This window comes from Cryptotermes secundus, unplaced genomic scaffold (assembly GCF_002891405.2).
Source record: "Cryptotermes secundus unplaced genomic scaffold, Csec_1.0 scaffold22, whole genome shotgun sequence".
NCBI classification, from domain to species: Eukaryota; Metazoa; Arthropoda; class Insecta; order Blattodea; family Kalotermitidae; genus Cryptotermes; species Cryptotermes secundus.
In genome coordinates, this window is record NW_019742961.1 from 3,443,825 (window position 1) to 3,458,866 (window position 15,042).

General features: G+C 41.6%; 1 protein-coding gene across 5 annotated transcripts in view; it reads right to left on the reverse strand.

The window, feature by feature from the left end:
* LOC111873394 overlaps positions 1-15,042 on the reverse strand; it is a 76,117-nt gene that overhangs the window by 54,312 nt on the left and 6,763 nt on the right. For all 5 annotated transcript variants that reach the window (XR_002844380.2, XM_023868062.2, XM_023868063.2 and 2 more), the window contains exon 2: positions 8,633-8,789. Coding sequence is in view for 4 of the 5 variants with exons in the window: in XM_023868062.2 (XP_023723830.1) it covers positions 8,633-8,716 (84 nt within the window). In the remaining variant the exon portion in view is untranslated. The remainder of the gene's footprint in view (positions 1-8,632; positions 8,790-15,042) is intronic.

Sequence of the window (15,042 nt, forward strand, 5' to 3'; positions counted from 1 at the left end):
CTGATAAAAGAACCACAGCAATGATAAACACCATAGTGACAATAACAGGAAAGTTCATACAAAGCAAACAATCACATGAGCTTACCCATTTAAGACAATAAATGCAACATAACATGACCCAATTATATAATTAAATGACAGAAATAGCTCTTACAGACACCTATTTCTTATGGGTGAGCAAACTGTGTCATAATAATACACTGAAACCATTTAGTATCAAGAAAGAATAGTGCATACAATGGATGTGGACAACAGCTTCTGTTAACATGTTGTCACGTGTATGAGTGATTATAGACAGGGTGTGGATTGGTGAATGGATTTATTGACCACTTGGAGCAGAACTACAAGAAATTATAAAGCTATCGCTAATCTCCACACTTTACAAATCACTACAGCACATGCTAATCTTTTCAGTCTGCTGTGTCTTCAGCAGTCATTCCCTGGTAACAGCTTCTAACAGTGGAGATTCTTCAGCTTCCATGCTCACTTTGATGCCTGCTGGCTCTCAACTGCACTAACTGTTTTCTGCACAGACTGCCTTACAACTGACTAACTCCAGGTCAAAGTTACTTTACAAGTGGCAATCCATTTCTAAACTTGTCTCAGTTATAATGTCTCAGAAAGGACCATGCAGAAAACACTGTTTCCAACAGTTCCTCTATTGCTATGAGTGAACTCATCATGGGAATCTGTTTTGTGGTCACTACTTAGTAATGGATCTACATGCTACAATATTGTAGCATGTAGATCCATTGCTATGTAATGACTCTGTAAACTATGGCCATTGCTAGGCAACAGATTTCTAACATGCACCAATGAACAGCAACACAAGAACAGTGTTTCTTGTATGGTCCATGCATGCTGTGCATGCAACAAAGGCACATGAGACAAACTGTGTTTTCTATGCGGTCCATGCTGAGATATGATAAGCAAGGCAAATAGTAAGAGCTGAGTACAGTGGAGTGGAGTGAGTTGGTTGTGAGTGAATGAGTGAGTTAGAGGACTGCTGCAGTAAAGCTGGTGGCTGAGGCATGGGGACAGTTAGGGAACCAAGTGGAAGGGGAACTTCCACCATTGAAGCCATTACTAGGCAATGACTGGTGAAGACACTGTAGACTAAGAAGACTTAGTACGTGCTGTAGTGAACTGCACAGTGCATGAATTAGTGACAGCACTACAATTACTTGTAGTTACAATCTGGAAGTGTTCAATAAACCCAATTACCAATCCAAACCCCATCTATAGACTCTCAGTCACGTGACAATATGATGCTTTTCTAAATTAAGTCACACTTCTGAACAAATGTATCTCTGAAATGGATACAGCCTTAAATATGAAACCTTTCCAGATCCAAAAATGTTCTCTGCAGTACCATGAATGCAGACAATGTCCTATCTATTTCAACATTACTGTGGCAACTGCAACAATCCCTGTCTGCTGACTGCTTTCTTCATAGTCACTGCTCTGAAAATCTCAAATCTTACAACCCTGTCTGCTGTTTTCCTGTGGATTATTTTATGACACTTGCAGTATCCAGACCTATCAACATCATGCAAAATTTTATCCAATATCTTTTTCCAAAGGTTGAGACCATACATACACAGTGTGTCCAGGTTCTGTTAAGACTGTGTTCATTAAAAATACAAGACATGAATTATTTTCAAAATTTAACTCTTTTTATTCAAAATATTCTCCTTCTGAAGCAATACATAGCTGGAATTGACTGAAAAGTTTTTGAAAACGGTCACTGTACTCCTTTTGTCGAATAGTATTTCAAACTGTGGTACATTCCCTTTGGATCTCCTGGATGGTGTCGTGACGGTCTCCTTTCATCGACAACTTAACTTTTGGGAACAACCAGAAATCTGCTGGTGCCAAATCTGGCAAATATGGAGGATGATCAAGGACTGTGATCCCTTTTCTGGCCAAAAAATTGTGCATGATCTTTGATTTGTGAGGTGGGACATTGTCGTGGAGGAGCGACCAGGAACCTTGCTCTCGATATTCAGGTCGAATTCGAAGAATCCTCGTCCACAAACGATTGAGAACGCCAAGATTATAATCAGAATTCACTGTTTGACCTTCTGGCAGAAATTCCTTGTGAATGATTCCTTTGGAATCGAAGAAAACAGTTAGCAGTGTCTTTACGTGACTCTTCTGCATGCACATTTTCTTTGGTTTCGGCTTCTTTGGGCTCAACCGGGCTGCACTCTGCTGCTTTGTGAGAGGCTCATATAGAAAACACCATGTGTCGTCATCAGTAACAATCGATTTTGTAAATTTTGTATCACTTTGGGCCCACCTAACATGTCTTTGCAGTGTTCCACTCAGGCATGTTTTTCATTGCCTGACAGCGGTACAAACCGCGCACAGACTTTCCGTTTGCCCAAATCCTCGGTCAAAATTTGATGCACAGTACTTTTTGGTATTCCCAAAAGCTCCTTGATAAGTCTTGCGGAAACAAATCTGTCTGATGCAAGCACTTCGGTCACTTTTTTCACATTTTCTTCAGTGCGACTTGTTCTCGACGTGCACGTGGAGCATCTTCAATGTCCTCCCTGCCATCACGAAGTACAGCATACCATAATCTGTCCGATGCAAGCACTTCGGTCACTTTTTTCACATTTTCTTCAGTGCGACTTGTTCTCGACGTGCACGTGGAGCATCTTCAATGTCCTCCCTGCCATCACGAAGTACAGCATACCATTGAAAAATGTTTGAGCAACTCGAACAATCACTACCATACACACTATTCATCATTTCGTATGCCTCTCTGGCTCTTTTGCCTAACATTTGATGTTGGTTGTCTGTTCAAAAGCCATTTTCTGACAAGTGTCAGAACAGTACTATTAGATTCAAGGTCAGAACACATGATGCAGCGATGCTTGCACTTTGAAATTGTAGACAGCCACAGCTGATTCTTCAAGAATCTTAATGCCACAACTCACCAACAGATGGCATTGCTGGGGGGGGAAGAGTCCTAACAAATCCTGGGCACACTGTGTAGACAAACACAGTGCCACAGCTCAAGCAGTTAGTCCCTGGCCTCCCACTGTGGCAACAAGGATTCAAACCTGGGTCTGGTGAAGTGGGATTTGTGGTGGACAAAGTGGCGCTGGGGTAGGTTTTCTCTGAGTACTTCGGTTTCCCCTGTCAATCTTCATTCCCAAATTCTTCATCATCATAATCACCCAGGGGAGGTCCAATAGGCCAATCAGTGGCCACCTTGCCAAGTGGACACAACTGGACTACACCCCCCACTATGCACAATACATAGACAAAACTATTGGGGATCATCGAGTGGGTTTCAACATAATAGATAAACTATGATAATATTTTTTGGATTCATAAAATATTGAAGAAGAAATGGGGCTGCAATGAGATAGTACATCAGCTATTCATAGAATTCCAGAAAGCCCATGATTCAGCTATGAAGGAAGTAATTTACAATAGTTTCACCGAGTTTGGGGTACCAATGATATTTGTTAGGCTTATTAAAATGTTTAAATAAAACTCACAGTAAAGTCTGCATACATAAATAATTGCCTGACAGGTTTCCTATTCAAAACTGTATAAAACAACATGCTCTATTGCCATTACTCTAACCGCACCATCGAAATCCCCCCCTTTTTTTTCCAGTAGCTAATCGAGTTTAATAATAAGAAGTTACGAAGAAACAAAGGTTTAATTAAGACACACTGTAAGAACAAGGAATAGGCGATGTGCATATAGACCAAACTTGCGCGGGCAAGGACATCTGCTAGTCCTTACGTCCAAGCATCTGGTGTTATTTTCCAAAAGGGCAGAAAGCAATACTTCAAGAAACGCCACTGAGGTTCTTTAGAAATTTAGAAATAGCACTACAGTGGCAAGACACTTTGAGAATTCGAGAAGTGACAGTTTCTACCAGCAGTAAGTCAAAAGTAGGAGTGCCAGGAGATCATTAGTGACCCCTTATGAGTTGCATCGCTGTCAATTTCGCCATTTTGTCTTTTAGGGCGAAATTCCTTAAAGCCAACTCCCCTTATTTGAATCGACCTATCAGGGAAATTAGGAGGAGAGGAGAATAGGCAGATACAAATCAGTTAGGACCTCTGGCTCGGCAGAGAGGTCAGTCTAAGAGTTTAGTCATCTATCAACTTTTGAACTTGGTGGAGGCAAACCCGGCACCACTCGCTCTAAAAGATAATTCTAAGTCCAAAATTTTTGCTCTCATAATGACTTATATTGAGATTTAGCTTAATCAACAAGAGCGCGGCACCAAGGAATTTGGCGAGCTGATCGAGTGCATTTTAGTGGAAGTGTAACACCTGCTGCTTATAAGCCGAAACTAAATCAGGTTGTGAGAATTTATGCAGCCAAGTGTAGTTAGGAAGAACAACAATAAAGTGTTGTGGTGTAAAGTGCATTGTGTTGATCAGAGGTGTTTCACCCTTAACTGTCCAAGCCTGACTCATATTCGACTTGGAGACTCATCTCTACTAGCTAGTCAAACCCACCATCAGCTTCCCAATGCCCCCCCTTCCCCACTATCAAATGGTGTAGAGCCTCTAGCTGTTTGCTGGTGACCATATTATCAGATCCAATCCTGAAATCCAACCACTAATAATCTCAACTGAAGAAGTGGTGGAGCTGGGTCAAGCCGAAACCAGCTACGACCTAGCAACTTCAGCAGCGGCAACACCAGGTAGGGCAGCGTCGAAGTAGTCATTGGAGCAGAGGAGCCGAGTGCCACTGACTCCGACTCCCTGCAGTACTATTCAGATGGTGCCACAGGCGAAAGAAACGAGGGACGGTTACATTACTTTTCAACTCTGCTCTTGAATACACCATTAGGAAGTTCCAGGTAAACTGGGTGGGAATGAAATTAAATAAGACACATCAACTTCTGGTCTATGTTGATGCAGTTTTGTGCTTAAAAACTTATCAGGATAAGCTGAATATTTTACTAGAGTCTGGTGTTTATGAACCCTTGCTGAAAGATCCTACAGCTAAGATTGAGAGGATAGTACAGAAACTCCTTTCTAAATACAAAACTGTTCTTCATACAGATTTAAAACATAAGCTGACTCCATACCACAGCAAACCTCTATATCTACATGGTCTTCCCAAGATTCACAAACCAGACATTCCTCTGTGGCCTATAGTGAGTTCTACTGGTTCCCCTTGCTACGCTCTGGCTGGTTTTCTCCATAAGTGCTCTTGCCAGAAAATCAGAATCCTCTGTGAAGATTTCAGGCCACTTCATACAGCTGCTGAAGTCTGTAAACCTTCAATTTCTAGATACCCTTGCTAGCTCTGATGTTAGTCATTTCACTAATGTACCAGTCAACGAAGCCCTACAAATCACCAGAAATAAACTAAATAACAATGACACACTGGCAAAATGGTCTGTCTTGTAGGTTGAAGCCATCATGGAACTGCTGGAAGTGTGTTTGAGAAACACATATTTTCAGGTGGACAATAAGTTCTTCTAACAGAAACATGGCATCGCTTTGGGAAGCTCTCTATCACCCATCGTTAGCAACACATACGATGGGGTACCCAAAAGAAACCGAACTATTTTTTTTGTGGGCAGAGCTTTTGTAGTACCGCGTTTTGCCGCTATGAGCGCATAGAGCTAACATTCCTGAGTCGATAAGCCGACTACCGTTGCTTCAGAAGGTAAGGACTAGTTTCGGCAGAGTTTATAGTGACAACTGTTTTGTGTGATCGTCGTTTTTGCAATGGCTGATTTTCGTGAACAGCGTGCGGCGGTGAAATTCTGCTTTTTGCTCGGGAAAAGTGGAACAGAAACTCTTGAAATGTTAAAAACGGCGTACAAGGACGATGCTATGGGGAAAACTCAAGTGTTTGAGTGGTTTTCCCGTTTCAAAAATGGTGAAATGTCAATTGATGACAAACCTCGTTCTGGTCGTCCTTCCACGGCCCGAACACATGAAAATGTTGAAAAAATTCGTGAAATCATCAAGGAAGATCGACGACGGACCATTGAAGAAATTGTGGAGCTGTCGGGAGTGACTTGGAGCTCAGTTCAGCGAATTTTGACAGAAGATTTGGGAATGAAAAGGGTGGCTGCGAAATTCGTGCCACGACTGCTGACTGCTGAACAAAAACAAGGTCGCGTGGAAGCATGCTGTGCTTTGAAAGAAGAGTCCCGAAATGATCAAAACTTTTTTTCAAAAATTATCACCGGTGACGAAACCTGGTGCTATGCTTACGATCCTGAATCAAAGCAACAATCAAGCCAGTGGAAGACTTCAAGTTCGCCTCGCCCCAAGAAAGCTCGTCAGGTGAAATCAAACATGAAAACAATGCTGATTTGTTTTTTCGATGTGAGAGGAGTCGTCCATTCAGAGTTTGTTCCGCAGGATCAGACAGTTAACCAGGCTTTCTACTTGGAAGTTTTGAAAAGATTGCGCAACAGTTTGCGGCAGAAGCGGCCAGATTTGTGGCAGTCGGGTGACTGGTTTTTCCATCATGACAATGCCCCTGCTCACACAGCCCTGTCTGTATGACAATTCTTGACCAAAAATGGTATGACCCCTGTTCCTCACCCTCCATACTCACCCGACCTTGCCCCGTGCGACTTTTTTTGTTTCCTCGAATGAAAAGAGACATGAAAGGAAAGCGTTTTGCTGATGTTGCTGAGGTGAAGGAAAAAACGACGGAGGCGCTGTCAAGCATCTCAAAAGATGAATTTAGACAATGTTTTGAAAAAAGGAATAAAAGACTAGACAAGTGTATTAGTGTAAGTGGAGAGTACTTTGAAGGGGATTGAAGGTTTGTGCTTAAAATTTGAATAAATGAGTTTAAAAAAAATAAGTTCAGTTTCTTTTGGGTACCCCCTCGTATACTGAGCATTCTTAAAAAATGGCTTTTGACTCTGCTAAATACAAACCATCACTGTGGCACTGATATGTTGAAGATAATTTTGTAGTCTGGCCTCATGGCCCAGAGCTGTTAAATTATTTTCTCAGTCACCTCAATAGTTTACGGCCTTCAATCCAGTTTACAAAGGAAACAGAGTCAGACAGTGCAACTCCTTTTCTCGATGTTCTGGTCATCAGGAAAGGGATCACACTGGCCACCAAAGTTTACAGAAAACCCACCCACACTGGCCAATATCTCAACTTCAAATCTAACCATCTGCCGCATGTGAAAAGAGGTTTAATTCTGTCTCTTCACAACAGAGCTTTCAGCATATGCCAAGAATGACAAGATCTGTTCAGTGAAATTAATTGCCTGAGACGTAACCTTCAGCTAAACAGTTATCACCAAGGTTTCACTGACTCAATTATTAATTCCAAGGGTAGCAGGCATCCAAATACAGAGGAAAAGCCTCTGGACTCTGTGTATATCTCTTATATGAAAGGTGCTTCAGAGAAGTTCAAACATATAGGAAATCAATATATCGCTCGGACAATCTTCAAAACTAAACACACTTTTAGGAGTTCTCTCATGAAAACCTGGCCAGAGAGAGAGATATGCAACAGATGGCACAGTGCATCTATAGCATCCACTGTGGATGCGGCATAAGCTACATTGGTGAAACAGTTAGACCTCTAGCCTTGCAGCTCTGTACTAATCACAGACACAACTTCAAAGATGGTCTTCTAGAAAAAACAAAATTATCCCAAAGTGCTTATGAAGAGGGTCATAGCATAGGCTTGGATGAAGCTAGGATTTTGGTAATTGAAAGTAACAGTAGGCATAAAAAATATGGGGAATCAGCCCATATGGCATGCTTAACCAATCTGATCAGCCAACCCACTTTGAACATTTCTCCCATCTGAATCCCCTTATCAGCAATGAGATTAGCAACTCACAGATATTAGTACAATGTGGCAGATTCTTCATGGATTTCTATAAGGTTCAGTTCCAAGTGTTCAGTTTTTACTCTCCACAGATGGCGCTAGCAGTAGGTGCAAAATTGTTTCACAAAATTCTCCAATGGGTGGTGCGCATTGGTTTGCATGGACATGGTTTGTTGCATACAATTTTCACCTCCATTTCTATCTTAGTTTCAGGTCTATGAATGCTTTATCACAATTTTTATAGTATATTTTTCCTGTTATCTCCCTTTGAAAAAGCCTGGTCTCAGGTGTTTATATAGCTGTAGTTATACTGACATGGGTTGCCAGTGGCTACCTCTCTTTAAGGCACCTAACAGAGTAAGTGTATTCCAAAAACCCAGTAATTCAGATCACTACGACTGCATTGTATAGCATCAGATGGTAGGATGTCTCGTAAACGACGGACTGCAAGGGATTTGGAAGGAAATTATGGTGATCTAATTAAGGTACTACCCTGGAATGTGCCTTGAACTAAGCATCCCCAATTACATATCTTGATGCTTTACCTCTAGACCAACCTGTTCAGTCATATCATCTATCACAATTGGGGTAAGATTTATTTACAGTTTACTCCTACTGGGCTATGGACTTGTCAATTCTGGTAACAGCCTGAGATATGAGAGGAGGGTCAAACTCTTCTGTTTGAGCAGCTCTAACAATCTCTGAGAAGCTCTAATATGAAGACACTGTAACACTTTCCATTACAATTAATTTAGAATGTAACGAAACCTGAAAATCAAGTGTTCCTTCTATAAGTGGACATCATATGAACTCACCTCAGAAAATATGTTATTGCAGTCCATATCCATGCTATTGCACTGCCATAAAATGGCAGCAAACAAAGCAATATTCAGCCACATGACTGCATTTGAAGTTTTTCTTGGGTGTAAGAACAAACCTACTTCACAATATTTCTGCTGCAGAATGGTGGGCCTGAAAAAGAAAACAATATCTATGGTAACAGTTCATCTCTGTAATTACCATTTAAGCTACTTCACAGATGGAAAACTGGTAGTTACTCAACCACAATCTGGTATTAATTATTACTGATCTAGTCCAATAAAAAAAGGACATGGTTTGCTCACATTTATACCGGTGATTAAACAGGTACCTGTGATCAGTCTAAAAACTGTAGTTTATTTTAAATAATAAAAAAGTTTACTGATATTTGCCTTTGCTTATATTGATCATTACAAAAATTACCATCATCCACTGTCAGCCTTATAACGGCAAGTTCAATGTGTACTGCAAAAAAGGCCATTTTCTTTTTTTAAGAACCTGACAGCACAGAGAACAGGATTAAACTGCATCTCTACCAAACACAAAGCCACGTGGAAGAGAGTCAGACTACTTCTCAGCCCACACTGATACCTACTGGTCCCCTAATTGTTTCAAAACTCTGTAGAGAGGAGTAATAGCGGTTCAGCGGCAGAAATAAAACTCTAAACATTTAAATATTGTAAACTAAAATGACAGGAGGCACGCAGTAGCATAGTTGGTTGAGGCACTATGCTACAAGCCAGAAGGCTGCGGGATAAAATCCCGATGAGGTGGATTTTTTCAATTTACCTAATCCTTCCAGCCACACTATGGATGGCCCTGGGGTCGACTCAGCCTCTAACAAAATGAGTACCAAGAATATTCTTGGAGGTAAAGGGTGGAAGGCGTGTAAAGCTAACAACTTTACCGCCATCTATGAGCCGACTGTCTTGAAAATGTGGGAACCTCAATATCTCACAACCCTACAGATCTCCACGGCCTGTTACAGGGATACCTTTACTTGCTTACTTACTTACTTTACATTAAAATGACATGCTTGCAATGCTGTACCTTTACTGTTTATTTTATTATGTGTAATTAATATAGTAAAGGCATCTGAGTAAAGCATAGTAACATTCTGCATAATTTGTCTATATTTTGGACTAAATAACGCATCTAATGGTTATCATTCTTGTATATGTGTAAAGTACTTCAAATTCTAGCACGGATCAACTATCCCAGCTCAGTTTCATGTATTCTTTCAGCCCCTATAGGCAGAAGAAAGGAGTGCATCTAGTTACACACGCTTTTTCTCATTCTACCCCACTATTTACAATCCCCAATTCTCTCAACTGACTTCACATTGTCAGACTAGTTAATATTATGTCATTAAACAATGTAAGACATAAAGAAGTGGCCGCGCCCTACCTCAAGCGGTTAGTCGCTGGCTTCCAACCGCGGCGGCCTGGGTTCAATCCCGGGTCTGGTCAGGTGGGATTTGTGGTGGACAAAGTGGCGTTGGGGCAGGTTTTCTCCGAGTACTTCAGTTTCCCCTGCCAATTTTCATTCCACCTATTGGTCCACAATCACCCTCACCTATCGTCTGGGGCTGGTACAATAGGCCAGAAGTGGCCGCAGTACAAGGGACTTAGTCCCACCACACTAGAAATAAAAAAAAAAGAAAGACATAAACAACATTCTACAGTTGCTATAAAGCTATCAGGGATTGACAGCCTTTCCCCTGATGAAAGAACCCCCAGTACCCCCTGGATAAGAGGCTGCATGGGCCCCAGAGATGATCCAGATGCTGAGAGTAGAGAAAAATCTCTTTCCCTGCCAGGAATCTAACCCTAGGCTATCCAGCCTGTAGTCTATCGCTATACTGACTGAGCTATCCCAGCTCCATTGTCAGCCCTTACTGATGTTCAGACAATAAAATTCCTATACGGCCTAATTCATAATGGTGAGCAGTAGAACAGGAGGTCAAGGTTCATTATGGACTGTAGCTCCTGAAGAGGAGGATGAGAGGATGATGATGATCTAACCGATCAAGCCAATTTCTTGGTTCTTTACTTGTAGAGCAGGCATGTCCAACTTCAAACAGGTTCTGATCAACTTTTTTAGTGTCAAAACTGCCAGTGATCTACCACCCCCTCCTATCATCATACGTCGCTTTAAGCAAAAATATTGGTAAAAATAACACGACACATGATGTTTGTTGTAAAAGCAACTAGTAACTGGGCTGTCTCTGATGTATGTAGATTCATCCAGTTGGAGGGAGAAAGCAACACAATTGGAAACATCTTTCAACAACTGTTCAGTTATGTTTCCACACATCATTTCTAGTGAATCACATGTTCTGTTTATCACTCTTGCATCAGAACACATGCGGCTAATGATGAGTGATGAAATAAGAGTTCATGTGATAAGGATAGAGTAGGGACTTCCCCACAGTTCGCTTAACACAAGTGTAAAGCAATTTTCACGTAAGGTACATAAGAACAGAAGAATAGGAATGACTAGTATTCTCCCTTCAAAATCTGAATGTAAACATATTATATTACAAGTGACTTCACATGCTTTTCACGTATAAATTTCCTTATAGGCCCATGAGATCGACCAAAAGCGACCGCGACTGACACGGTGGACATGCCTGTCGTAGTGGCATATGATAATTATGTTAGTGTCAACTTTGCCAAACATAATGTCATTATGATATTCTNTTGACACGGTGGACATGCCTGTCGTAGTGGCATATGATAATTACAGTAAAACTTGGTTATAGCAACATCGGTTTCTGCGACACCTTGTCTATTGCGTCAAATATTCAATGGTACGAACTAATTCCTCATAAAGCAACTGTTTTTATACCTTGCTTAGTACGACATGCACAAATGCATCAACCTCGTATGTAACGTCATTTTCATTCCTGAATTTCTCTGATATCGTGGGAAAGTTCGATGTGTCTGCCCACCCTCACTTTCTCTACTTGCTGACGTGACTGTCCTGGAAGAATACGACCGCGGGCTGCAAGAGGAGCGTGGGTTTTATGCAAAAACAAGGGTGTGGGGTGGGACTGCGTGAATAGTGCAAGAGGACGCGGCAGGTTGTTAACTGCATTCCTTTCCTAGAATCTCGTCTAACAGGACCTCACATTGTCTACTTACCCTATAGTGTTCCTGCCTAAACCCAGAGAAGTGCAGTAGCGAAAACATGGCAATGAAAAGGAAAGTTTTAAGCATTGAAGAGAAAGTTAAAGTGATTCGTGAAATACTGTGTGTATTGTCAGTGAAAAGCGCTGTAATATGTCTTTGATATTACACATTTGGGCAATTCCACGTTAATGTTACGTTAGTCTGTACTTAACTACGTATTTCACTAAAAAATGCAACATTTTAACTCGGTTTTTGGTAGATTTTTACGTGACTAACATAAGGCTACTGTGGAAGTGCCCATTTCGGTTACGACATTCGTTTATAACGACACTATTTTTAGGTCCCTTTGATGACGTTATAACCAAGTTCTACTGTATGTTAGTGTCAACTTTGCCAAACATAATGTCATTATGATATTCTCATCACATTTACTTGTATCTAATCCCCTGCAACTCAGTATACAGGGTGGGGAACAGAAACTTCCATTTTGTGAAGACGCACTGAGAAGGGAGGGGAGGTCGCAGAAAAGTGGGGATAGGCTTGGCGAACGCAGCAGTCGCGGAAGTTTCTGTCTAATACCCCTCAGCAGGAAACATGAGATGGACGAGTGGGCAGTGTGCGTTTGCTGTCGAAGCCTATTTTTCAAATAACCATTCCTATATGGCGGTGCAGCATACGTTCCGTACTCACTTCTGAATTAAGCCCAGAGGTCTGGTTCCCAATTGGAAATCAATTGTTTTGCGGGTAGAGAACTTTAGGACAACCGGGAGTGTCGTGAAAAAATCATCAGGACGACAACGGACTGTTACGACGCCAGAAAATGTGAAGGCAGTTCAACAGTCGATTTTGACATCTCCAAGACGCTCCGCTTGCAAACATGCAGTCACCCTAGACATATCCAACCGTTCAATGCACCGAATTCTTCACGAACACCGTCATTTCCATCCCTATAAGATGGTTGTTGTGCAAGAATTGTCACCATGTGATTTCCAGAACCGAATAACAGTGTGCAAAATGTTATTGGAAACGTTACCCCCTGACACACTTGTTTTCTTTAGTGATGAGGCACATTTTCACCTATCCGGATATGTCAACAAGCAGAATATGCGCTATTGGAGTGGTAACAATCCCAGAGGGCGCCATGAGAGGCCACTTCACAGTGATAAGGTAACAGTATGGTGTGCGATGTTGAGAGTTGAAGTTATTGGCCCTTCTTTTTGAAGAAGACAATCATGCAGTTTCTGTCAATTCCCAGCGATATGTGGACATGATTAAAAACTTTTTTGAACCAGTTCTTGAAGAAATGCATCTAGGAAATGTCTGGTTCCAACAGGATGGTGCCACGGCCCACACAGCCCAAGCTTCGATGACAGTTTTGAGGCTAAAGTTCCCTGGACGGCTCACCTCGCTTCGAGGTGACATCCCATGGGCAGCACTATCACCTGATCTAACGCCCAGTGATTTTTTAATGTGGATACCTCAAGGCAGAGGTTTTCAAATAACACCCCACAAACCTGCTTCAGCTGAAGAATGTTATTTGGCAGGAAGTAGCCCAAATTCCAGTGCACATGTTGGAACGTGGAGAGGGCAGCTTCAGAAAATGGTTGCATCAATGCAGAGAGAACGGTGGCCGCCACCTTCAAGATATTTTGTTTAAAACTAGATTTAAAACTTTAAAGTATGTTCTTTCATTAGCTAAACATAAATTTTGTCTATCAGCAATATTTTTTCTTTTATTCGCCTTCGAAAAAAGGAATTTTCTGCGCCCCACCCTGTATTTTCGTCTTTAATAACAACACAGGATGGGCACATGGTAGTGTAGGTGGTTGAGACTCTATGCTACAAGCCAGAATGTCGCAGGTTCGAGTCACAATGAGGTGCATATTTGCCAATTTACCTAATCCTTCCACCTGCACCATGGTCCTGTGGTCAACTTAGCCTCTAGCAGAAACCAGTACCAGGAATCTTCCCAGGGGGTAAAGGGCAGCCAGTACATAAGGCTGACCTCACCACCATCTGTGAGCTGACTGTCTAGAAAATCTGGGAGCCTTGACATCTCACAACACTATGGGCCTTCACGGCCTGTTACAGCGACAGCTTTACCTATTTACCAATACAGGAAATAAACACCACATTCTCATATTTCAGCCAGTCAGTGTAAATTGGTGTTCTTTCATACACTCATATTATTTATATACACGTTGTGTCCAGGATCTGTTAGGACTCATTTTGTTTAAATTTTGCTCTGCAATGCCATCTGTTGGCAAGTTGTGGCGTTAAGATTCTTGAAGTTTCAGCTGTGGCTGTCTATAATTTCAAAGCGCAAGCATCGCTGCATCATGTGTTCTGACCTTGAATGTAATGGTACTGTTCTGACACTCGTTGGAAAATGGCGGTTGAACAGAGAGCAAACATCAAATTTTGTTTGAATTTAGGCAAAAGAGCCGGAGAAGTGTACGAAATGATGAAAAGTGTGTACGGTAGTGATTGTTTTAACGGAAGGTCTGTGCACAGTTTGTACCACACGCACTGTCAGGTGATGAAAAACATGCCTGATTGGAACACTGCAGACATGTTACGGTCAGCCCAAAGTGATACAAAATTTACAAAATTGACTGTTACTGGTTACGAGACATGGTGTTTTCAATATGAGCGTCTCATAAAGCGGCAGAGTGAAGCGTGGTTAAACCCAAAGAACCCAAAACCAAAGAAAGCGCGTGCATGCAAAAGAGTCGAGTAAAGACACTGCTAACCATTTTCTTCGATTCCAAAGGAATCATTCACAAGGGATATCTGCCAAAAGGTCAAACAGTGAATTCTGATTATCTTGGAGTCCTCAATCATTTGTGGGCGAGAATTCTTCAAATTCGACCTGAATATCGAGAGCAAGGTTCCTGGTTGCTCCTCCACAACAATGCCCCACCCCACAAATCAAAGATCGTGCACGATTTTTTGGCCAGAAAAGGGATCAGTCCTTGATCATCCTCCGAATTTGCCAGATTTGGCTCCAACAGATTTCTGGTTGTTCCCAAAAGTTAAGCTGGCAGTGAAAGGAGACCATCACGTCACCATCCAGGCCATCCAAAGGTAATGTACTGCAGTTTTAAATGAGATTCCACAAAAGGAGTACAGTGACTGTTTTCAAAAACTTTTCAATCAATTCCAGGTATGTATTGCTTCAGAAAGAGATTATTTTGAATAAAAAGAGTGAAATGTTGAAAATAATTCATGTCTTGTATTTTTAATGAACACAGTCCTAACAGAACCTGGAC